This window comes from Solanum pennellii, chromosome 9, assembly GCF_001406875.1.
Source record: "Solanum pennellii chromosome 9, SPENNV200".
Lineage (NCBI taxonomy): Eukaryota > Viridiplantae > Streptophyta > Magnoliopsida > Solanales > Solanaceae > Solanum > Solanum pennellii.
The window spans coordinates 82658621-82682211 of record NC_028645.1 but is presented as its reverse complement, the minus strand read 5'-3'; the positions used below and the strand labels follow the sequence as shown (position 1 = coordinate 82682211).

Here is a 23591-nt window from a genome sequence, read left to right as displayed (position 1 = left end):
CAATACAGTACAATACATTATGAAACAATGGGTAACAATGATCCAAACAAAGTGTAAGTAGCACGTACACTTTTTTTTTTTGAGTCGATAGATAATGAATTTTGACGTAGTAAATGTATTTATATTTACAAAAGATTTCATTATCATGTTTATTAATTACTATATGATGTAAAAGTATATTATAAGAAATTCACGATAGTTATAATGACTTACGTTAAAAAAAAATTTTATTGAGAGAAATAATTATCTCATTTTATTCAAAAAATTAAAATTTTGTTGAAAACATACGCTCCGCGTATGAAATGGAGAGAACACATATATGGTGACAATTGCCATCAAATCATATGATATAATCAACCACAAGGAGTTCATAAATACATAACATAAAATTAATTATGCATAAATTTGAATTTGAATTTTTTTTATTTGAATGGTCAATAAAAATATACTATATGTAAGGAATAATTACTAAGATATCAACTCCAAAATTAAACAAGATTTAATTACTATATACTATAAGTATACAAATACTGATAAATTAAGGCAGCTGGCTTCCACTAATTTTACTTCATATTGCACTATTTGCATGAAAAAAAACTGAATATTTGCTGCACCAAATTTGCTATATTATCAGCTGAAAACCTTGTTTCACCACAAATCTGCACAAATAAATACAAAAAAAATAAAAAAAGATGAAATAATCCCATCAAGAATTTAAGTTATATACATTAACATATCAAGAATTTAACTTTTATACATTAACATGAAAATCTTACACTATCGATATAATTTAACTCGGTCACTACTTTTAAGTAAATAAACATGTATTATTCTATATATATATTAGATGAGATAGTCAGACAGTTCGACGGAAGACGTACCTTAACATTGAAAGTATACAAAACAGTCTGTTCAATTGTTGTAACATTTGTATGAATAATGTTAAGTTGCAAATCTTGTAATGCAGAAATAGTGTTAATGAGTTGCCCTGGCCTTCTTTTTGATAAAATCTTTATCATAGCATTATCAATACCAATAATTTTCACTTCAACATCAGCCAAACATGACTTAATCTCAGCTATATCTTCTTGAATAATCCCAATTTCATTGTTATTTGGAGCATATACTAAATTATTAGATGGATTTTGAATTTCCATTAATAATGATGAATCTTGATGATTATCTCCATAGAGTTTTCTTCTTTTTTGTGATTCAAGACATTGTAAAAGTTGTTCCAATTCTCTTACAAATTCTATTGCTCCACCAACAATTGAAGCTTGATCACCCTACAAATTTTCCAAAAAAAAAAAAATAATCATTTTGTTCAATGTCATATAATTCCTATTAATTTCTTTTCATTTTATATGACGATATATCTATACAAATTTCCAACGAAATTTGAGTTTTTTTTTTAGAGTTGAATGATGATCAGCACAAATTAGGTTTAATTAAAAAAAGAAAGACAGAATTTCGACATAGAAGTTCAAAAAGTAATAAAATCGTCTATGTCGAAATTCTATAAAAAAAATATCATTCCTTTTTAAATAGACTGTAAAAACGGAAAAAGAAATGTAATATAAAATTTAGAAAAATTATTATAATATTGTTTATACATATGTGAAATGGAAAAATTAAACTATATAATGGAATTAAATACCCTTGATAAAAGAAATGTCATTCTTTTTTAAAAACAGACAGACTGAAAAGACGAAAAGATATGTGATATAAATTTATCGAGAAATTGACATTAATACCCTTTGTACATATGAACTTGGCATGAGAGACCTCAACACATGAAGATGTTCATTCATTTGTTTTCTTCTATTCCTCTCAACTTCAATATGTGTCATTCTTTGATTCTCAACTTCCTCACTACTCTTCATTCTTATTTTTGTTCTTTTTCTCTTCTTCTTGCTTTCATTTCCTTTGCTATTTTCACCAACAAATGTCACATTAATTTCCTCTTCTTTTTGTGACACCATCAAGGCCTTTTCTTCATCAATATTAACCATTTGTTGATGTTCATAATTATAAGAATCATCATCAAGAGAGTAGTTATAATTATCATCATTTAATAAACTTGGAAAAATTGTAGGCTGCAATAATATTTCATGTTCAAAGTGAGACAACATAGTGAAAATAAAAAGCATAGGATCAAAAAGAACATAGGAAAAATATAGATGTTTATGTGTGAATATATATATATATATACCTGTTTTTTTTTCTTTTTTCTCCATAATTTTTTTTTATATATATTAATTACTAAATTGTACACAAATTATTATTTATCAATCATTGGGTCCACCTTTAGAAACCTGACAAATTCAGCAACAAACTATCATGATAATATTGTGAGAAAATAAAATTTTGAAATTATTTGAATGAAAAATAAATAAATAAGACAAACAATTAAAAATGTATATATGGTGTTGAAAGGCTTGATAAGATTATCTCAGAAATAATGGACTTTTTGGCTGTATTTTGGTTCCAGTACATATATATATACAAAAATAAAATAAGACACGCGATATATATATATATATATGTATCAAGAGTTTAATTTATATATATTGATCTTGAATTTAATTAGATCGAGATTCGGAAAAAAGAAGAAGAGGAGAGTAGATGAGCCAATAGATTAATTTACACCTCATGAATATTCACCTTCACCGCCCTTTAACATATTATTAATTTGAATCACAAGTAGAACTAACTTTACCACCTCTTTGCACCACTTTCTAATAAATAGTTAAACCCCTCTCTCACTCTTCCCCTTTCGGTTTTCTCATTCAATGTCTGGAGTCAACATTAAAATCGATTAAATTTAGATAGCGTTTATTTGGAGTAGCATTTTTAATAAGATTTTTTTAAACTGATCAAAATTTAAACTCGAGATTTTTGGTGTAGTGTGTGGGTTAAACCACCTTCTTATATGATTTTATGAATTAAAGTGGATGAATCTTTTTTCAAAAAATTTTGATTTGAATATTTGAGGTTGGTTTTGATTATGTATCATTGCATGTGAGTACCTTAAAATTTGCAGCCTAGATACCTTTATATTTTACTAAGATATCTCTTTGATTGGATGCTTATGTTACATGTCATACCGTTAGATTTTTAAACTTTATATGCTCTGTTGGAGCTTTTTCATTGAATGATGAAATGAAAATTTTACAACTTGTGACTGAACATCCAAGAACCATGAACAAAAAGCTTTATCAAAAGTAAAATATCACGATGATGATTCAAACCTGGAATCTCTAATGTACTTATTACACCACTACGAGTACTTGAAAGACTCAAACCTGGGATCTCTAATGTACTTATTACACCTCTACGAGTACCTGGAATCCATATTTGAAAGTTGAGCAAGAAATAAGTACCAGAATGTTGCAATAGATAATTCTTAAAACAATTAAGGAACAATGTCATCTCTTTTTGTTTTCATTCTTTTGAAGATCCAAACAACATAAAATCATAATTAAAGATCTAAATGTAGGACAGGAGAGTTGTGGAAGATTCAGAGAAAGATAACGAGCAATCGAAACTTCTAGTACACATCTTCCTTGGTCGTTTAGCACCCAAAATACGATGACAAGCACAAATCGAGCTATCAAAAGTCCAAGAAACAGCCCACGGGGCTCTTCTCGATGCATCTCACGACTCAATTTGGTCATGGAAAGTGCTATAGGTTTTCACCTCCGCCCATTCAACATCACCTTCCAACATGGAATGAAAAACGAATTGGTGAAGCTTTTAAATTACAAAAAATCACGATGTGTACTCAAATGCAGGTGGGGGCTGAGGCTCCTCATCAACAGCCATTGCTGATGCCGGGGCTGGTTGTCCAGTTGATCCACCGCCAGTGCTGGATGCAGTTGATGAGGGTGCATCGGTGAGGGACAGTACTTCAGGTTCATCAGGACGTAGATCCCTCAGAAGCACAAATCCGGAAGGTGATGATTTAACTGGTATGTATCTGCTATCTTCCAAAAATTTAATGAATTTCTCCTGAGCTGGAACTACTCTAGCAGGGTTGGTTAAGATCTCAAATGATGGCTCCGGTTCGTTTTTCTTCTCTGCAGGAGCATCCACCTGCCAATAAAGGAGATTACACTTGGTGAACAAACTCGATGCTAAGTTTATGCACTACACAAAATGTCATAGAAAACAGATGGTCAATCCAACCCTTTGCTAGATTAAGGCATCAATTGAACAGAACTACATGATACAAACGATACGAACCTGCATGGAATCCCCATCCTTATCAGTAGACTTGCCCTTCCCTAAATTCGTTGCACCAGAAGATGACTCTCCAGCTCCCTTCTCGGCACTGGCTTTCTCAGCCTCTTTCTTACTAGCCCTTGCCTTGGCCCTAGCTGATGTTGATAGAACAGCTGTGGGAAGTTTGACAGCAGAAGTAGTTGTGGTTACAGTGATTGGCTTAGGATACTCAAACAGCGAGGGCTTGGCGTGTGATACAAAATCGAACTTTGGCACTTTTAGGTCAGAGTTCAGACCAATTAAGGCTGTTGGTGAGAATGCTAAGCTAACAAAATATATAAGAGGATACCAATACCAAAACTGACTAAATACTGCTAGTCCAACAACTGCTGTTATTTTGTCATGCTTTGTCTTCGAAAGTAATTTTATGGTCACATTTCTACCACCAGCATCAAGAATTCCAGAAGCCAAAATAGCACCCATTTTGCTCATGGTATCTTCGTGCTTATCAAGGACAATTTTCTCCAGTTGTCGCCTGAACAGAAGAAAGCATAGCATTGTAGCAAGCTCAGAGAAAAGATGAAAACGAAAGGAGATGTTGTATTCATTTTCAGATGAAATACCTGAAGGCACCAACACGGGAATCACTGGCTTCACTTATCTGGACCATCACCATGGCCATCGCTATGAGAGCCCCTTGGCGTACAAAATCAACTACATCTGATGTCAAAGGTTCCAACAATGAGATGGCCTCACTCATACCAGTACCTGCACAAGAAATTCCAACTGCCATAGCCGCACCATATCTCACGTGTGGATTGTAAGACTTCGATAACAATGACACTATACGAGGCATCTGCAAATACATTCAAAAGAAACAATATTAGCATATCAGCACAAAGAGGACATCACCGCCTCAGAAACAAACAGAAAGTACCAACCTGCTCAGGCTCAGAATACATAACAAATCCAAGTGCCAATACAGCAGTCCGGCGGACATCATCACTAACATCTGATACAGCAAAATGAAGCAACTGACGGATAGCCTTATTATTTGCAGTTCCTCTGTAAGCCAATGCCAAAGCATACATGCCACCATAACGCAGTATAGGGTCTTGATCCCTAGTCATCTGCTCGATCAATGTATCTGCTTCTTCTTCCCTTCCATAGACTGTAAGGGCTATACCTAGTGCCAGACCCCTGCATGTAGCATCAGAAAGAATGTTAAACTCCAGTACTCTACAGACTCTTGTACTGTAATAATTTTTTCCGAAGAAAATTGTGTTCAGGCCTCATGCATAGTGGAGCGGAGAAATTGTCATCCTTAATTTACACTACAGTGTTAATCTCATCATTATTCCAAAGGCTAATTACATATCCATATCCTCTCTGGTTTGATATATTAACTTTTTGCTAATGAACTTTGTGAAAGGAAAATCTAGGGGGTAAACGGAACAGAATATTCCAGTACACAACTAGATTTTTCACATTGAAACTTGAAATTTGAAATTATGGTTTTCACGTTCGTGGAATTGATAGGCACGACATTCAAAAGTCATACTTGGTGACTGAAACAGGTGATAGCATCTAAATTGTAATTGTACTATATATAATAAAAAAGGCAATATCTGCCAAATATTTGGCAATGGACATTCCTGGCATTCTTTTGAAACAGATAGACAATGCCAGCATATCTTTTGCGTCACCGGCCACATAGTCCGCAGCATTTTTCACTGCACGCATTTGCTTTCAAATGGACATTTTCTTTCAATACAGAAATTCCCTATTTTTTACTTTCCTAAATGTGTCATTCACAATAAAATGGATGCTACATCGGTTCAAGTGGGAAAATCAGGCACAGGGATATGAAACACTGGGTTCTAAACCCAGGAAAATACCTCTGGCAAATTATTTTCTTTTATATTGTTATCAACTGGATTTGTTGCAAAGAAAGTAAGGAGGCCAGTCTAACAGAGATAACCTCAAGGAAGAATTCTGTAGATAGCCGTTAAATCTTTATTTTGATGTTCAGTCTATCAAATGTATAGAACAACCTATATTGTTTCCTTATATCAATTAATGAGATTTAAAAAACTTTACTCTTTAAGAATACAAAAGCTAAACCTTTAGAAAAGAACTTCTCAAGTTCACATATGTAATAGATAAGAATAGGATCAGAGCTAGAACAGGAAATTATAGTTCACAATCTGGCATTTATCTGTCAATTACCTAATTATCTTCTCATGTTGCGTCTCATGAGCATAAGCAAGCATCTCACTTGCCTTCTCACTTGCAGTTCCAACCATCAGTAAACCCATACCAATACCAGCAGCCTCTCCGGCAACAGCACTGTCAGTATATAGCACGTTTTTAATGTCATCATAAATGTCTTCATCAGCGGTTCCTAGAGCTGCCAATCCAAGTCCTAAGCAGGCACCATGCTGAATAACCTGTACCAACAGAAGTTGCAAATGTGAAACCAATTACTGGAAAGAACGAGGTGGCAGTGAGAATGATACAGTTCACTAATAAAAGTACCTCAACATTTGTACTACGTAGACTCTCACGAAGAAACTGCTTGATACCTTCCCCATGATTTGCATGAATTAAACCAAGAGCATACAAGGCACCACCTTCTGAATAAGGACTACCACCTCCACCAGCTCCACCTTGTGGCAAGTAAGGGGCCATCAGTGATCTCCCCTGCTGTAAATGGCCACTGTGAATAACACCAAGACCAGCTGTTGCACTGAATTTAGCCCAATTTGTTGCACGGCTTAGCCAGTCCTGACATTGGGAAAACAAGATTTCCATTGGAAACTATGTAAAGCTGTAGATCTATCCAAATGAGGAAGTACGCTGGTAAAAGGAAAAATAATAATCACCAGGTTCTCCCTGAGGAATGTATCCACAGTTGTTCCAGCATGCATGATTGCATTCGCATATATCGTTGCACTGTGACAGACACTATTTCTCATCTCAACAGACTGCTTTATTGTTTTAAGAATAAGGAGATCTGACCTGTACGCAAAGATTAACAAAACTATGAATACACATGTTTCCATTAATCAATTAAACAAATAGGTAACAAAAATTAAAATACATTTGTCTTACTTGTTATGGCTGTATAAGAATTGCAAAGTCAACTGTATTGAGGTCTCCCCTGATAGAATTCCTTTCAATTTTCCCAACCTTTCAGCATAAATAACTTCTTTTGGATCTGCAGCTGTTAATGTTCCACCTAAAGGTCTACTTTCCTCTAACAGCGGAACATCCTCTGAAGCTTCTTCATCTTCAGTCGCTGCTCGATCAGAATCTGCAGGTAACGACTGTACCGTGTCTGAAGGTTGTAGATTTGGGCTGGAAAGCCGGTCTCTTACCCTCAAGAGAAAAGCTTGGTGCTCATTCTCTACAAGGTCAAAAGCTATTTGAAATGCCAATAGAGCATCATCCTTATTTTCTGATCTTAGTAGCTTTTCCAATATGCTTGCTACATCCTCTGGTTTATCCAAAAACATAAGCCACTGGCACATGCTCAAATAGTTTGGAGATGGCGACTTCTCATACACTTCCACAAGAAGACGAAGCACCTGAAAGAGAAAGTTGGGGGGTTAAAATGAAAATTTTCTCTGAATCTGCTTGAAGAATATCTACAGAAGTAACAAATCTATTAATGTAATCGTTCTACATCTATAGCGAAAGAAAAAAGCAAAGCAAATAAGGATAATGTCAGAGGTAGTTCATTAAAAAAGGGTTCATGAGAGACCGGTGAAACTGGATCAGACCCTGCATAGACCATGCATGTGTTACAAATAAATTCACTAAACAAGTGCAAACAATAGAGATTCCATACAAAAGTAAATCGACTGGGTTGTGGTAGAATCCGAAACTCGAACCCATATTGTTCAAATCAACTCCTTTTTTTCTTCTTCCATTTATATGCTTCCCCATTGTAGATGATATTAGGACGATGCTAGTGAGGAGAGACGGGAAGAAAGTAAGACTAAAAGGGGAATTTTGGTGGAATATGATCCTAGGGGATCTCACAGTATACACCTTACCTCAATGCAAAAATGTTAATGACTTATGCTACAGCATTAAGGTTTTTAATAATTAAAATAAAACATATAATAAGCATGCAGGGACTAATATTTCTTCGAGGAACCGTAACAGATCAATCAATACAATAACTTAACCTAGCAAGAAGATCATATAAATTAACAGAGTACACAGATAGAGGGGGGAAGGAGGAAACTTAAGATCAAGTATGTCACATAGGGCAGAGTAAGACTATACCTCACTACGATATTCTCTACGATTGACGAAGTTATGGGAGACATTACTGCAATATGCTAGAGTGGCATCAACATTATCACTCCTTACAATTGCTTCGGCAACCTTATCCAGCCTTCGGCATTCAATGGCCATGCCAATGGCTTGTTGATATTTTCCATCCTTTATACACCTAAGCAAGAAGAAGGGCAATTATAAACCAGAAGGACATCCCAGAATATAATGTGAGAATTACAGGTTCATATTCTTATTCTTCCACAACCAAAGATAAAAAATGTACTTACTTATCAAGCATTCTCTCCACAATAGCCTCCAGCCTGGGATCCACCTTTGTGGCTTCGTCACTTGACTCTGCTGCCTTGATCTTATAGCTTGCATACTCATCCAGGGCTTTAGCTGAATATATTGCAAATCCAACAATATTGAGTCAACAATTGACAGCAAAGGACATCTAAAAAAGTTGACAGGTTTATAGTACATAAAACTAAGTGAGCACAAGTCTCTATTTAGAATTTCAACCAACAGTTATCACATGAACCAGTTACTTATTTTACTTCTTACTCCCAAATAAAGAATTAATCTTGAGTTTTACATGATTTATCCCTAGTACTCAGTGATATGACACGAAAATTCACTTTTATGGACCCAAAGAACTCAAAATATACAGGATAGAAGTAGGAAGACGACAAGAATAATTGGCAAGAGAAGTTGCAAAAATATGGATATTGAGGAAGAAGGGTTGAAAGATGTAATTTCATCAAACGCAACATATGAATCATGAGAAAGAAATTATGTAAGATCCAAATATATCAGAACAATATGACCACATGTGAAATTCATACCAAGAACTGTATGAACATAGTCAGAATCCTCAGCAACGTCAAAAAGAGGACCAGCTCCAAGGGCGTAGGACAATGAGACGTTATGTTCACCCAAATGATAGAAAACCTGAGGAAAGAAACAGAAAATTACGAGGACTGCCAATATCAAAATTACTTCCAGCCATAATAAACTATCTACTGCGCGAGATGGGAAGGAATTGGTAGGATAAAAAAATGTAACCTTTGAAGCAACTAATGCAGCTAGTTGTCTTTGGTCAAACTCTTCATCCTCATACAAGCTTTCACTGCACGAACAGGGAGTTAGAAAGGTCTGTGAGATCCCTAAGCACATGTCATGAATACTCAATTGATAGCAAATTAAGACTTAAGCTCAGGTTTCAGAATTGCATAATATTTATATATATGGTGCAGCGTATGATGTCACCCAATATCACAACTGACACAATCAAACAAATGCAATACACAGTCAAGAAAACTCGACAGTAAACAAGATTACCAGGTTTCTACGATGCCCATTCTAACATAAAGTCAAAGCTCAAGAGTTCCCAATAATATTGATAGACTGATTAGATGATACTTGTATGAATTAGTGTACAATAAGGATGAGTGTCTGCTAAGAGAACTATGTTCAGCAAACAATTTGGTGACTTAATTAAGAAAGCTCTAGTCTTTCTGGGCTTCCATCCAGTGGTGAGAGCGCAACAGTGATGTGTGTACTAGGTGCAGGACATGCGTTCATACCCTGTCACAAACAAAAGCCTAGTACTTATGTTGAGAAGTTTCTTGTTAGGGCGGAGAATGTTTTCCCACATGCTTCAATTTGGATTCCTAGGGTGCCAAGGTGTGTTTTTTCACGTGCTTAGCTACTATAGGGGTGATTATAATGGAGAATCTTAAGAAAAAGAAGGTTGTGTGCTTAAGTTGGTGTTTCCTATGTAATAAGGTCGGTGATGAGTGAGGACATGGAGCATATTCTGTTACATTGCCAATTAGCCACGACGTTATGGGGGGACATCTTAGGTGGTTTGGAATTTCTTGAGCAGTGTCAGGATCTGTGAAGGAGTTGATATTCAGCTGGAGTGTGGAGCAAGGACAAGAAGGCACGGGACATGGAATGTTATTCCTCTGGCCTTAATGTGGGTCGTTTGGAAAGAGAGAAAAAGGAGAGCTTTTAAGGGGGCGGAAATGATCTTAGTTCAATTGAGGGGTCGTATCCTACATTTTTGGACAAAAAAATCAGCAAATTAATTCCTAGAATTCCAATTGCATCTTTTTTACACCAACAGTACCATGACCAGTTTGCACACACTTACACTAATCTACCAGGCAAATTGTCCAGCACACAAGCATAGGAACTACTTTCTCCAAGTTGTCACTTTAGTACCTCAAAAACACTAAGCCATCTCCTTTGGGCTTGGAGACGCTGTTGCATTATTCCCAACCACTAGTCACATTCAAGTTCCACATGCCCATCTCCTTCGTGTTCCCAGAAGTGCAACAGAAGGGAACATCTCCATAATTTATGGAGCCCATGCTTCAGTAAAATCATAAGAGTAAAATGCTAGTAGTTTACAACAGGTACAAGTCTACATAGGCCACATCAGCTTAAGAGGTACCGTTGATTAGATTATTCTGATTGTTATTAATAATGGCTTCATACAGACTTGTTTTCTCTTTGCCTATTCTATGACGTTTTGACAAACTTATGAGGCAATTAGCTCAACCTAATCCAGTTATACAAGGGACCTCAGTTATAGTTATCAAGTAGATTGTTCAAAAGTTTTGAAGTGTAAAGAAAGATAATTCTACATCTACACTGGAATGAAGATAATTCTACATCTACACTGGAATGATATCTTAAAAGACATAGCAGCACCATGACTACACGAATGTCAGTGGTACTCATCTCACAATGCCAACCAAAAACGGGGTAAATTATGAACAGTCACATAAGCATGCTGATTTCACAACTCAATTAAGAAACAGAGAGAAAGTTGAAATTACCTTTCAAAAACTAAAACGAACCATTTAAAGTCATTTGTTTGGTAAAGTGAGATCAACAATTAGTCCAAAACATACAATCTCAAGCCAAGCTTGTAAAATTCAGAAAGTTCAACATATTTCGTCCATGAATTGTGACTCATTCTCTCCAAAGTCGAGAAACTAATTAATAAGAACTACAAATAAAACCATAAGCACTCAAATACAGGCAATCAATCCCTGCAACCTACAGTACCACTTTTCAAAGCAACTGAATAAAAACTACCATTGCTCAAAATTTTCCAATTCACAGCAGAATCCAAACATAGCAAGTCCACTAACCCTAATTCTTAAAAATTCCTCCACATTTCCCAGCTTTATGTTCTTCTCGACAAATTTACCCTCAAGTTCTCATCTTTAGGGCCAAAATCTTTTTTTTTCCTCTCTAGAATATCCAAGTTCCATCCACTAACTACCTTCCTCAGAAATCCCACCAAGTTCAAATACTTCAAAAACTCAAAACCTGTCATACTAATGCCGGAAAAAACGCAAATCTGCACAAAGATGAACATATAAGTATTTACCACAATAAAAACACTTATCCAAGCTGAAAAGTAACAAAATTTCTGCTCAACAGTCCTTTTCAACGAGTTCATTGATCTACTTCCCTCTTTAATCTTTCCCTAAAGCCACAACATTTCATGAGCTCAATTCACCACCAAAAAAAGACTGTTAATTTCTTCTAGTACTCAAATATCAAATGTCCACACTTCAGATCACAATCAGAAAACAAAAGAATCCACCGAAATAGGAAAATAAACACAAAAAGATAACAACTTTCCTCTATACACAGCTTAGAAGTTTCAATTCCACATAATCTCAATCAATCACATCAACTAACAAAAAAGAACTACAAAATTCAAACTGAGAGTACATAAAAGAAGCAGAAAAATTACATGACAGGGACAGAGGTAGAGATCTCAGGCCAAAAGTAATCAACAAAGGTGTTGAGATTGGATAGAGCGTGTAGCTTCAATTGTGGATGGCTCTCATTCAGCATCGCCAATAAACCACCTGCCGAACTCACCATCGTCGCCGTGACCATTGCCGCCGTTTAACTGTTCTATATAACTTGTGGAATTCGTGTTCGGATCTGTGAGAAGGGAGGAGAAAGCTAGGGTTTTTACGGTGGACAGAGCAACCGGAGACCAAAGGAAGCAGGGGAGAGGAAATATAGAGATTTGAAAGGTGGGATTTCTTGTTAATGGGGAAATAAAAGGTTCTTTTGTATTAGCTCACTCCTAGCTTATTTTGGACTCCTATTGTGGGGGTGGGGTGGTGGGGTAGGGTGAATGAAATCGATTCGAGCCTCGGGCATATTTTAAGATAAATTTTATAGAGTGATGATTAGTTCGATTTAGGTTATTCTTCAAAAGTTATAAGTCGTTGTGTAAATAAGGATGATGAGGTTGATATAAGGGTAGGAATAGCTTATGTGATGGACGAGTTGAGAAAGGTGAGATTGAGACAATTTGAGTATGTGAAGAAGAGATATGTGGATGTCCAACGAGGAGCTAAGACAAATATGGCCCTTTTCCGAAGGATAAAGGACTCAGCACACGAAATAAATGATGGAACTGATGAATTTTAGTTTAGGTGGAGTTTACCAACACATAGGTAGTTTAAAAGTTCTAGGAGTATCTAACTTTCACTTTACTATTTTCTGAGCTTGTTTTCGAACCATCTTCAAAATTAGAGAAGATTTAGCGGTTAATAAGAAACTCTTATGGATTTCTGAACCTAGTAAGAAAAATCGATTCTACTCCAATTACATTCACTAGTTGGATGAGAGTGATAATAGAAAGAAAGACGAGAGGGAGTTGCATAGTTGGGGACGAATGAAGGTAAAAGTATGTGATGAAGTATTGGATGGGGTGATTAGACATGACATGTCACAATTGTAGCTCATTGAGAATATGACCTTAGATGAGATGGTGTAGAAGTCGTAGATAGGTAGAAGATTAGTACATTATTGAGTATTTTCTCATTTTTTTTACCGAAATTAGATTTAGTGATGATCTGAAGTATCGTATATGTCGTGGTATCAATCTTATTAGTTTGGTTTCTTGTTTTTTTGATACTTGTCATATGATGTTATTACTATCTCTTTTATGCTTTGCATATCTTCTAATTAATAACTATTATGATTTGATATAGTTGATTCAAGGTTATTTTAAAAATAATTTTGTTAATTCTACGAGCTAAATCAACTTTATGTGCACTCTAGTGGTGAGATTACACTTTAGACAAAAATAAAAAGAGATGATTAGTCTTATATCTCTCCCGCATACAACTAAGATAACAATATTAACACTTGATTATCTATTAATCTTCTAACATAATCTTCAACTAACAAATCATTTTTTTATTTAGGATCATGTCCCGAATAAGCTAAACTAGCCAATGTAATTTTTACAAGCTAAACTAGTAAATGTACTTACCCTCGTGTCAGGGGTAACTAAGTTCCGCGATCAATTTATAATCATAATTTGTCGGTCATCTTTTTGAGTCAAATTTTGATATGATTTTTCTATAAAGTTGTATAAAAATATTCACATTACATCCATAATAAAAATTAGAAGTTAAATTCTAACATGATTTTTACAAAGTAGTATGAATATGAATTGACTCGTATATTCACGTAAATTACATCTCTATGAAGACGATTTTCGTGAGCGTTCCTAGCATTAAAATTATTAATTTATTAAAAATATATTTTTTCGAAATTATGATCTAAAAAGTCCATAAACTATAGAATAAGTGAAAAAAAGGCACTTATTGGGCCAAAAAAGTTATAAGCCCAAAAAACATGTACAGATCCACAGCCCATTTACGTTCCTTTCTTCTTCTTCTTCATCATCATCATATAAATTGAACCGGAAAAACGACTGCTGAAAAAACCCTAGCAGCAGCTCAATTCGACAGAGCTCTAGAGAGAGAGAGAGTAGAGAGAGAAAATGGTGTCAGGTTCAGGGATCTCAGCAAAGAGGATAGTGGTGGACGCTCGCCACCATATGCTGGGAAGATTATCTTCGATTTTAGCTAAAGAATTGCTTAATGGACAGAGAGTAGTGGTTGTTAGGTGTGAGGAGATTTGCTTATCCGGTGGACTTGTTCGTCAGAAAATGAAGTACCTTAGGTTCCTTCGTAAGAGGATGAACACGAAGCCTTCTCATGGTCCAATCCATTTTCGTGCTCCTTCGAAAATCCTCTGGCGTACCATTCGTGGGTATGCTTCTGTTTTTGAATATAATTGTATCGATATATATTTGAACATTGTTTGTTTAGAGCGGAATCAAGAGGTAGATCTAGTATTTTGAGTTAATTGCTTTGTTGTTTAGTTAATGTATGTGATAGTCTATGTTGGAGCATCGTCGCCATTTTAATTGAGTATGAGTAACATAATGATGATTTTGTTTACATAATCCTTTTTAATTGAGATAATTATGTTGTGGAGTGTAATGTGAGATTCATTTTAGGATAATTAGGTGAGAATATGTTAGTAGTTTGATTGAAAGGGAGCCTTGGTGCAACGCTAAGTTGTTTCGAGCTGATGCTTGGGTTTGGTTAAGCTTCATACATTACACTCATTTGGGGTTCACACAATGCTTCGTGTATCAAGCTGTCTTTTTTATGTTAATTAAGCATGTGTGAGCTAGTATTAAAAGTGCAGATACTCCTTGAGTTCATTATAAGATGTGCAGCTAGTTTCTAAATTGTTATTTTGCAATCGAATTATCTTGGAAGAACTTTGGGAAAATAGCCAAGGCACATTTATCTTTTTACTATAGAGCTTTGCCAACTTAGTCAGCATCAAGCCAAGAATGGTCTCTGTAGTAGAAAAAAACTGAACTTGATCTTGTTTTCAGTACTTACATTCCGAAAGTGAGTATCTTTATTTTGTAGTGACAAAGCTGAAGTCGTTGACAGTTGACACATTACTCAGTTAGTAAACTTACAAAGTGAAGTGGAATTTTGTATTTGTTTTGATGTATATATGTAGTTATAAGTATTACAGTGGTGCAAAAGACTTTTGGATAGTCTTTTGCGCTGTAGCCTCTTTTCTTGACTAGAACAGATACAGATCAGTTTATATTGTTGGTGTAAAATTTAGAGGTATCTGTGTAATGCTCGGGATCCTGTTGATATTTTGTGCAATACTGTATTTATCTGTAGGTAATAAATGTCTGCCTTGATTTTGGTTTTTGTGTTAATCTGTTCACTAATTTGTCAAGAAAGTTGTTTCTACTAGTATATATGACCTTTCCGTCTAGCATATATCAGCATGAGTGTCCAAGTGATGCAATATTGTTTAAGTTTATGTTGATGGATATGGCGTTTCTCCCAAGTTTTATTTAGTTTAGTTAGAGTTTATGGTGTACTTTAGAAGTGTGAATTAAGATGAACTCTAGTTTATTTGCATTGGAAGGTAACTGCTTTGTATTGGAATTGTATTGAGTTGAAAAGAGAGTTGATGTAGATGGTTTTGATTAATTTGGGATTGAGGCATAGTTGATGTGTTTTATAGACTACAACTCACTTTCGCAGTTAAATATTTTTTTTTCCTTTCCTTTGATGAATTTTTCCGTTGGGATTTGTATTGTGAACAATATTTTTGATGATTAGGCCTGTATTGCAAGCTCCTTCTACTTCTACAATTGTGAATGATAATGTCTGTATCCATTTTATATTAGGATGATTCCCCACAAAACTAAGCGTGGAGCTGCTGCACTTGCCCGTTTGAAGGTTTATGAGGGTGTTCCACCCCCATATGACAAGATCAAGAGGATGGTCATTCCCGATGCACTCAAGTGAGTTGCACTGCCTCATTCATAGCTTATTTTGTTCTGGTATTAGTGTTTCTTTTAGTACCGAAGTTTTTACCCTTATTTTTGTAACTATAGGGTATTGAGGCTCCGTGCTGGACATAAATACTGTCTCTTGGGCAAGCTTTCATCAGAGGTCGGATGGAACCATTATGACACTATCAGGGTAAGTTTCTTGCATGTCGCCCTTTTCTTCTACCTTACATCGATTCTCTCCAAGTAGCAACTATCAGGGTTCATCTAAACTACGAAGCCTGACTACTCTTTCTGCAACTTTTATATGTTTGAGCTTACTCTTCTCCGTTTATGATTTACCATAGGATCTCGAGAACAAGAGAAAGGAGAGAGCTCAAGTAACATACGAGAGGAGAAAGCAGTTAGCAAAGCTTAGGATCAAGGCCGAGAAAGCTGCTGAGGAGAAGCTTGGTCCTCAACTCGCGGTTATTGCTCCAATCAAGTACTGAAGTTGAAATATAGTTTGTTTTGAAGTACAATTTTGATGTTTTGACATTAGTTTGTTCCTTGTTAGGGGATGCACTTTGCATTTTTAGCAATATTTTCCTCATTACATCATTCTCTTCCCTGATTTTTTTCGTGTTTTTTTTGCTATTAACATATGGAAAGTTTTTGTTAATTGAATCTTAACAATGGAACAACATATAATTGGTAAAAACTTATGCACCATGGATATCTATATCGAACCATAAATTGAAAAATCATATGGTAGCTGTTTTTATTTGTTGAATTTGAAACTCTACAACTAGTTTCAAAGCATCATCAAATTGAAAAGTGACTAGTAAACACTATTTTATTTTAGATTTATTAGTGGCCAAATGTAGGCAAATGTTGTTATTAGTTAATCATCAATTAATGCCTTTTTTGAGCTTAAAAACATTAAATTGCATTTAATTTTATTAATTAATTCAATAGTGAAATCAACCAACAATAAACTGCCTTTGTTTTTTTCGATGCAAGATTTCTCCATTTTGACTAAAGAAAGCACTATGTAATTTATACAACTTGATAATTATACCGTATATATTAATTATAAACACCTGTTTATTTGTCAGAATGTAATTTCCTTTGTTGTATTTGACTGGACAAATATAATTACTAATTTTTATATATAAAATATTCAAGTGCTAATGAAATATGAGGCATTTTAATTACAATTTGATATAATAATAAATAATAAACAAAAAATTTAAAATATTGGAAGAATGCATTTGCAAATTTTGAGGAGGAGGTATGGTTGCGATATCGTTATCTTTAATTATAAATCTAAAATTTAATTCTTTAGAATAAGAAAAATTTTGTCGAAAATAATTTTTTCATTAATGAGACTGTAATGTGTGAATTTAAATTTAGTCAAACAATATTAATGTGCGAATTTAAATTTAATTGAACTCTCGTACGAATTCAGTTCCCTCTCTCAATCAAACTCAAATATCTACTAACCAAATTATTATTAAGTCAAACTGTATAATCATATTCGATTACACTCAAATTCAATTCTAATGCATCTTCCAAACAAGCTCTTAATAATTTCAAAACACTCTTACTATATTTCTTCTAAAATTACAAAAAACTTTTTGAAAAATACTTAAACAAATACTAATTATTTTATTTTATTGAAATACACACTTAATGGAAAATTATATCACATCTATACAAATTACAAAATTATACCTTTTATGTTTTATGCACTAGTTTTATTAACGAATATTTACCACAAATAAAACATAAAATTATGATAGAGAGAGAAAAGCAATAAATTATTTTAACTTTATACCAAAATAATTAGTTGGGATAGTTAATTAAATTTGTAATTAATATTACTATCCCACTACTATCTACTAATTACTTATTAACTAGCAACTCTTGACTTTTCATTTATCTTTTAAAAACATAAAAACCATTTCTCATGAATTTTAATGTGACTTTTGTTTACCAATTTTCTATTTTTGACTTTTCATTTCTTAACTTTTTTTCCCCCTTGTAACCATATATTATATATACTAAGATTCTTTCTTTATTTTCTTACAAAAAATAAATATTTCAAGTTTCAAGAAATGGCACTACATTTTTTAAAAAGTGTAGTGTTTTTATTTTTGTTTTTTTTTTATGGTTTAGCAAATGGAAGAATTTTACTATGGCCATCAATTGGAATTAGTATTTTTGGATTTATTCCAACAATTTATGTTGATCAATCTGGATTTGCTCAATTTCAGAAAATTCAAGCTGCAATTGATTCAATTCCTACTAATAATTCTCATTGGGTTTGTATTTTCATCAGGCCAGGCTTGTATCAGTAATTTCTCTATACTCTACACTCTTCTTTTCCTCTTTTATTTACGAATTCAGAATTTAAAATCTCATTTTTATTTTATTTATGTGTGAATTCAGAATTTAAAGTTCGTGTATTTTCTTTATTTGGTATATGTGCTTTAGCTCTCTTACACATATATAAATTGAGCTAGATATAGTAAATTTTGTTGATAGTTTTTCTATTTTGATTGAGGGATATGTATGAGATGTGCTTGGTGGAAAATGTTTTTTTTTTTTTAAAAAAAGTGTAAGAAAACGGGGCGATTTCAAGATTTAGAATTATTAGATCTTGTTCTTTTTTGATATACGTGTTAGTTCTCTTTACACTCAAGATTGAGCTGGATACAATGAATTCTGTCAAATGTGTTTTTCGAGGAATCTGTATGAATTACGGTTGGTAGAAATTATTTTTATAGAAAGTAATCATAAAAGAAAAAAATGTGTTTCTTATAGCATGAACTCATCGAGTCTAATTTAAATATACATCTTAATCTACATGTCCATCATACATATATTATTATTATTATTTTCAAAATTCTTGTTTCAATACTTTGTATTAATTAAAGACTAATTTTATTTTTTTTTGGTATTTAATCATGAAGGGAACAGTTGACAATTCCACTTGATAAACCTTTTATTTATTTAAAAGGTTCAGATGTGAAAAATACTATTGTTATGTGGGATAGTCATGACTCACTTATTACAAGCCCAACTTTTTCCTCTTTTGCTGAAAATATTGTTGTGGAAAAGTTAAATTTTACAGTAAGTAATCTTAAATCTTAATATTAAGTTTTTTTTTTTTTAAAAAAATATAATTCTAATATTTTTTTTTTTGTAGAATTCTTACAATTATCCACCTATGAATAAAAAAAATCCAATGAAACCAGCATTAGCAACAATGGTTTCTGGGGACAAAACATCATTTTATGATTGTGCTTTTTCTGGTATACAAGATACTTTATTGGATGATAATGGCAAACATTATTTCAAGCAATGTACAATTGAAGGAGCCATGGATTTCATTTTTGGTAATGGTCAATCAATTTATGAGGTACGTTACAATATCTGATCGCCTGTCTTAATAGTTTGAAAGAGTATTTAGTACTTGTATACTTACGATATCTATATTGAATTAAGCGATTTAATTTAATCATAGCAACTAAAAGAATAGGGGCAAACAACTTCTTAATTAATTTTTTTAAGATGATAAATATTTTGAGATATATTCAAAAAAAATTTAAAAAATAATTGATACTTTAGCTAATCCCTAATTAATGTGAATTTTTTCTTTAGATATGTATGAAGACATTAATATTCTTGTCTACTTTATTCATGGAGTTGAGGACAATTTTATAGTCAAATGATTTATAAATACAAATTAAAAAAAGTAGGAAAAACAAAGTTTACTGATTTATTATAGTCTTTACCTTTAATTGGACAATTTTAATGAACTAAAAATCCATATATACTTGGTTTAGTTTTTTATGTTAGATTCTTAGTTTCACTTAGTGTTCGATATCTGTGTTAGGCCCAATTAATCGTCCAAATAAATCCTACATTGAAGATAACAAACCTTCCTTCCTCTATTACTATGACTACACATAATGTTCTTGTAAATTATGGTCAATACTGAGTATTATAAGCGGTAATTTCAAGTCGATAGATAAGTTATCTTTACTATTACTTTACATGAGATTCTCATACCATATCTCTAATTTGTTTAAACGACATGTATCTATAGGATTGTATACAAAATCGTACATGAAAATTTTCACATCACAGGTCTGATTCGATTATTGAAATGACATGTATATTGTTTTTACTAGGATTGTACAATATTGGTGAATGCTGGATTAGTATCACAAAATTATGGAGGATATATAACAGCACAAGGAAGATCACATCCAAATGATGCAAGTGCATTTGTGTTCAAAAATTGTAAAGTTATTGGGACAGGCAAAACACTCTTAGGAAGGGCATGGAGAGCTTATGCTAGAGTCCTATTTTATAAAACCTCCCTCTCTAACATCATTGTTCCTAGAGGTTGGGATGCTTGGAGTTACAAAGGCCATGAGTAAGTCCCCCCCACCCCACCCCCTAACATAATTTTTTTTTTTGAATATTCGTGGTGTCCGAATCAACTTGCAAGCACCACGAGTAAAATTTGAGGGATATATATATATATATATATATCAACTACTTCTCATCAACACAGTACTTGGTTAATCTGTCAAACAAGACTTGAACAGATACGAAGAAATTGCCTAGTGTTTGTGTCAACTAGCTTCCATATATAAAATTTTAAAATATTAAAAAATATATATATTTGGAATCTTCGTGGTGTCCGCATCTACTTGCGAGCATCATAACTAAATCTTGAGTGGTATCGACTACCTCTCCACCAACACATATCTAACAAAGCTTGGACAGATATGAAGAGATCACCTAGTGTTTGGGTCAACTAACTTCCCTCGATCTAATTTTCATATTTTAAGATTTTTTTTTTAAACTATTCATTTTTATTTTTTTTTTGGTTTGTTTTAGGAATCAATTGACTTTCTCAGAAGCAGAGTGTGATGGATTAGGAGCAGACACATCAAAGAGAGTTAAATGGGAGAAAAAGCTAAGCAAAGATATGGTGGAGTCATTGACAGATTTGTCCTTCATTAATACTGATAATTGGATTAATGATCAACCTATTATCTTATTAAGTTAGAGAATTAACACTGGATACAAAAAATGATCTTTAGCGGTTATTAATTATGCTGAATAAGTTTGTTTCTTTGAGGCAATTATTAGTGATAGACACTCTTTGTAAAAGTTTCTAAAGCCTATGGCGACATTGAATCTAATGACAATTAGCTAATGCCGGTAAAGGCTTTAGCAATCTTTATCTACGTGCAAACATGTGTTTCTCTTTGTTGATTCTTTAATTTTTCTTTCTTTGTATGAACCTTTACTACACAGGCTTGTGTGTGCTTATAAATCACAATTCAATCTTAAGAATTGTTGTCTTAGGTATTTACTAAGGGGTCGTTTGGTAGGGAGTATTAGGAGAAACAGTACATGTTTTATGTATGTATGGTACTATTCAGTATTATGTCTCTATGCGCCCGTGAACTTTCATGGCGTTAAGGTGTCAAACATCCACATTGAAATTCTAGTTTGCCCCCTTTCACGAAACGTGAAAATGAACGAAGCACACAAGAAGAATGAAGGTTGCAAGCTATATATATATATATATGTCAGGTGGACGAAGATTTTATGATCATTTAAAACTCATAAAGTTAAAATCATGGCTTCACCTTTTGATCGTGATTCGTTACAAAAGGTTGAACAAGATTGCACTGAACTTCATGCATCATCCCTCTTTGTTAGAAAATTAATGAATTCATTCAACTCACATAAGCTCACCAAGAGAGCCATTATATATGTCAGGTGGAAGATTTTATGGCCAAACGCGCCTAGAAGCATTAGTAGACAAACATTTGCTCGATCTAGATGTGTTTCGCTAACCATTGAAATTCAAAAGACTGAGATAGTTTAAATGTACTTTTGACTATTAATAATTGGTGTAAATAACCCGATTTGGCGGCAATTATGTCTTACATGAGCCTCAGAGTTTAAAACACTATCTCAAAAATGATAATTAGCCGAAATTAATCGCTAAAGATGTATTTTTAGCGGTAATTAACACTTGCCTTTTCTATATGTCCCTAAAGTCTTTAGCGACAGTGGTTCTAATGACACTTAACTAATGCCGGTAAAGACTTTAGCACTCTTTATTAATGTCAATATTCATTGCCGCTAAAAGTTATTTTTGTTGTAGCAAAAGCGCCTTTCTTTCTGTTACTGCACATACTCATGTGGTTTGAGCTTCAAGGCTCTTTGATGGCCGATTTTAATAGACGACATCTAACTCAAATCTCTTCTAAACAAATCCTAAAATTCTTACATAAGCTCATCTCAATGTTGTGATTATGTATTATCCACTTGAAACCTTTCATGTTGGCGGCAGATTGAATTTTAAATTTGAGCTTCGGAGCTCTTTAATGGACATCCAACTCAAATCTCTTCTAAACTTGTTCTGAAATTTCGTTATGAGCTCCTCTCGATATTTTCAATTTTTTTTGATATATTTACTTAGTCGAATTTTTTTTTAGGCATTTGCGACAAGTCAAATTTTAACATTTCAGCTTTCCAGTATTTTCTAGTGAAGCAACAACTAGGTCAAGGTTTAAGTATAGACATAGACATGATTAGTTAATAAATAAATAGACAATTAGCTGAAACTTAGGCTATTTTTTTTGGTTAGAAACAAAAATATAATTAATGTCATTTTTTCTTAATTTAAAAGAAGAAAAACAAGGGCCCAAAATATTATTGTGCCCCCTTTTTAGGTTAGCGATATACAATGTATGTTGAGTTCTTATTAAATGTTTGTATTCGTCTACTGCCACCGGTTTGGGATACGATACCCTAAATCCTATGTCATATGTTTTAGCATATGCGATTTGACATATCATCGCACATGCTAAAACATTCAATGTAGAATTTAGTGCGTCTTTGTCCCACATCGGTGACAGAAGATGAATACAAACATTTAATAAGAACTCAACAGATACTGTATATCGCTGAGCTCAGTAGCGTGAGCTTGTAACCTAAGCGGGAGCAATAAGATGATTGGGACAAATCAAATCTTCAATCCTTGACATATATAGAGGGTTCATTTGGGATTACGCGATGCTGGTATAGTACGAAGTACTGCTATTACAACGCTAATAATACTTTGACGTAGCAGTGTGAGTAGATGGGGTTACTCTCCCATCGTTGGCTCTCTTAACAGAGCAGCACTCTCTCGCATAATCACAAATCCTCGCTAGCTATGTCAAGCTGTTATTTATCTGGACCATCGTCTTTTTATTTGTCAATTGTTCAGTTTAATCAGTTGTTTTTTATAATATTTTCGATATAGAATTTAGTTTGGTTTGTCCTACATCGGTGGCAGAAGAAGTATACAAACATTTAATAAAAGCTC

The 23591-nt window shown here is 33.6% G+C and overlaps 4 protein-coding genes across 5 annotated transcripts; 2 read left to right on the top strand and 2 right to left on the bottom strand.

The window, feature by feature from the left end:
• Positions 1 to 404: 404 nt before the first annotated feature.
• On the bottom strand, positions 405 to 2545 carry LOC107029691 (transcription factor FAMA). Of its 2 annotated transcripts, XM_027919494.1 has the most exons (4): positions 2408 to 2544; positions 1755 to 2315; positions 882 to 1286; positions 405 to 659 (listed from the first exon to the last, which is right to left on the bottom strand). In XM_027919494.1, the coding sequence occupies exons 2-4, from the start codon at positions 2235 to 2237 to the stop codon at positions 579 to 581; spliced, it is 969 nt and encodes a 322-aa protein (XP_027775295.1). In that variant the 5' UTR covers positions 2238 to 2315; positions 2408 to 2544; the 3' UTR covers positions 405 to 578. The 2 variants fall into 2 exon arrangements, with proteins under 2 accessions (XP_027775295.1, XP_015086616.1); XM_015231130.2 differs by having other exon boundaries at positions 1755 to 2545.
• Positions 2546 to 3376: 831 nt separating this feature from the next.
• On the bottom strand, positions 3377 to 12444 carry LOC107031155 (26S proteasome non-ATPase regulatory subunit 1 homolog A-like). The gene is made up of 13 exons (XM_015232403.2): positions 12296 to 12444; positions 9580 to 9643; positions 9360 to 9465; positions 8802 to 8913; positions 8521 to 8689; positions 7339 to 7814; positions 7110 to 7245; positions 6763 to 7011; positions 6454 to 6674; positions 5166 to 5424; positions 4848 to 5080; positions 4246 to 4759; positions 3377 to 4095 (listed from the first exon to the last, which is right to left on the bottom strand). The coding sequence occupies exons 1-13, from the start codon at positions 12442 to 12444 to the stop codon at positions 3772 to 3774; spliced, it is 3012 nt and encodes a 1003-aa protein (XP_015087889.1). The 3' UTR covers positions 3377 to 3771.
• A 1833-nt stretch (positions 12445 to 14277) lies between these two features.
• On the top strand, positions 14278 to 16859 carry LOC107031743 (60S ribosomal protein L13a-4). The gene is made up of 4 exons (XM_015233204.2): positions 14278 to 14628; positions 16094 to 16210; positions 16304 to 16391; positions 16546 to 16859. Exons 1-4 carry the CDS (start codon positions 14357 to 14359, stop codon positions 16687 to 16689), a joined length of 621 nt encoding a protein of 206 aa, XP_015088690.1. The 5' UTR covers positions 14278 to 14356; the 3' UTR covers positions 16690 to 16859.
• A 1428-nt stretch (positions 16860 to 18287) lies between these two features.
• LOC107030592 (probable pectinesterase 29) lies at positions 18288 to 21472 on the top strand. Its single transcript, XM_015231858.2, has 5 exons — positions 18288 to 18536; positions 19156 to 19315; positions 19392 to 19604; positions 20380 to 20627; positions 21098 to 21472. Exons 1-5 carry the CDS (start codon positions 18298 to 18300, stop codon positions 21267 to 21269), a joined length of 1032 nt encoding a protein of 343 aa, XP_015087344.1. The 5' UTR covers positions 18288 to 18297; the 3' UTR covers positions 21270 to 21472.
• The last annotated feature ends 2119 nt before the right edge of the window (positions 21473 to 23591 follow it).

Coding starts and splice junctions, on each gene's coding strand:
- LOC107029691 (XM_015231130.2), bottom strand. CDS start 2,237: ATGGAGAAAAAAGAAAAAAAAACAGGTATATATATATATATATTCACA. Junction 1,287..1,754: donor CAAGTTCATATGTACAAAGG/GTATTAATGTCA, acceptor GAAAATTTGTAG/GGTGATCAAGCTTCAATTGT. Junction 660..881: donor TGTATACTTTCAATGTTAAG/GTACGTCTTCCG, acceptor TTATTTGTGCAG/ATTTGTGGTGAAACAAGGTT.
- LOC107031155 (XM_015232403.2), bottom strand. CDS start 12,444: ATGGTCACGGCGACGATGGTGAGTTCGGCAGGTGGTTTATTGGCGATG. Junction 9,466..9,579: donor CTGCATTAGTTGCTTCAAAG/GTTACATTTTTT, acceptor TTCTTTCCTCAG/GTTTTCTATCATTTGGGTGA. Junction 5,081..5,165: donor TGTATTCTGAGCCTGAGCAG/GTTGGTACTTTC, acceptor ATGTATTTGCAG/ATGCCTCGTATAGTGTCATT.
- LOC107031743 (XM_015233204.2), top strand. CDS start 14,357: ATGGTGTCAGGTTCAGGGATCTCAGCAAAGAGGATAGTGGTGGACGCT. Junction 14,629..16,093: donor CTCTGGCGTACCATTCGTGG/GTATGCTTCTGT, acceptor ATTTTATATTAG/GATGATTCCCCACAAAACTA. Junction 16,392..16,545: donor ACCATTATGACACTATCAGG/GTAAGTTTCTTG, acceptor GATTTACCATAG/GATCTCGAGAACAAGAGAAA.
- LOC107030592 (XM_015231858.2), top strand. CDS start 18,298: ATGGCACTACATTTTTTAAAAAGTGTAGTGTTTTTATTTTTGTTTTTT. Junction 19,316..19,391: donor TGGAAAAGTTAAATTTTACA/GTAAGTAATCTT, acceptor TTTTTTTTGTAG/AATTCTTACAATTATCCACC. Junction 19,605..20,379: donor ATGGTCAATCAATTTATGAG/GTACGTTACAAT, acceptor TGTTTTTACTAG/GATTGTACAATATTGGTGAA.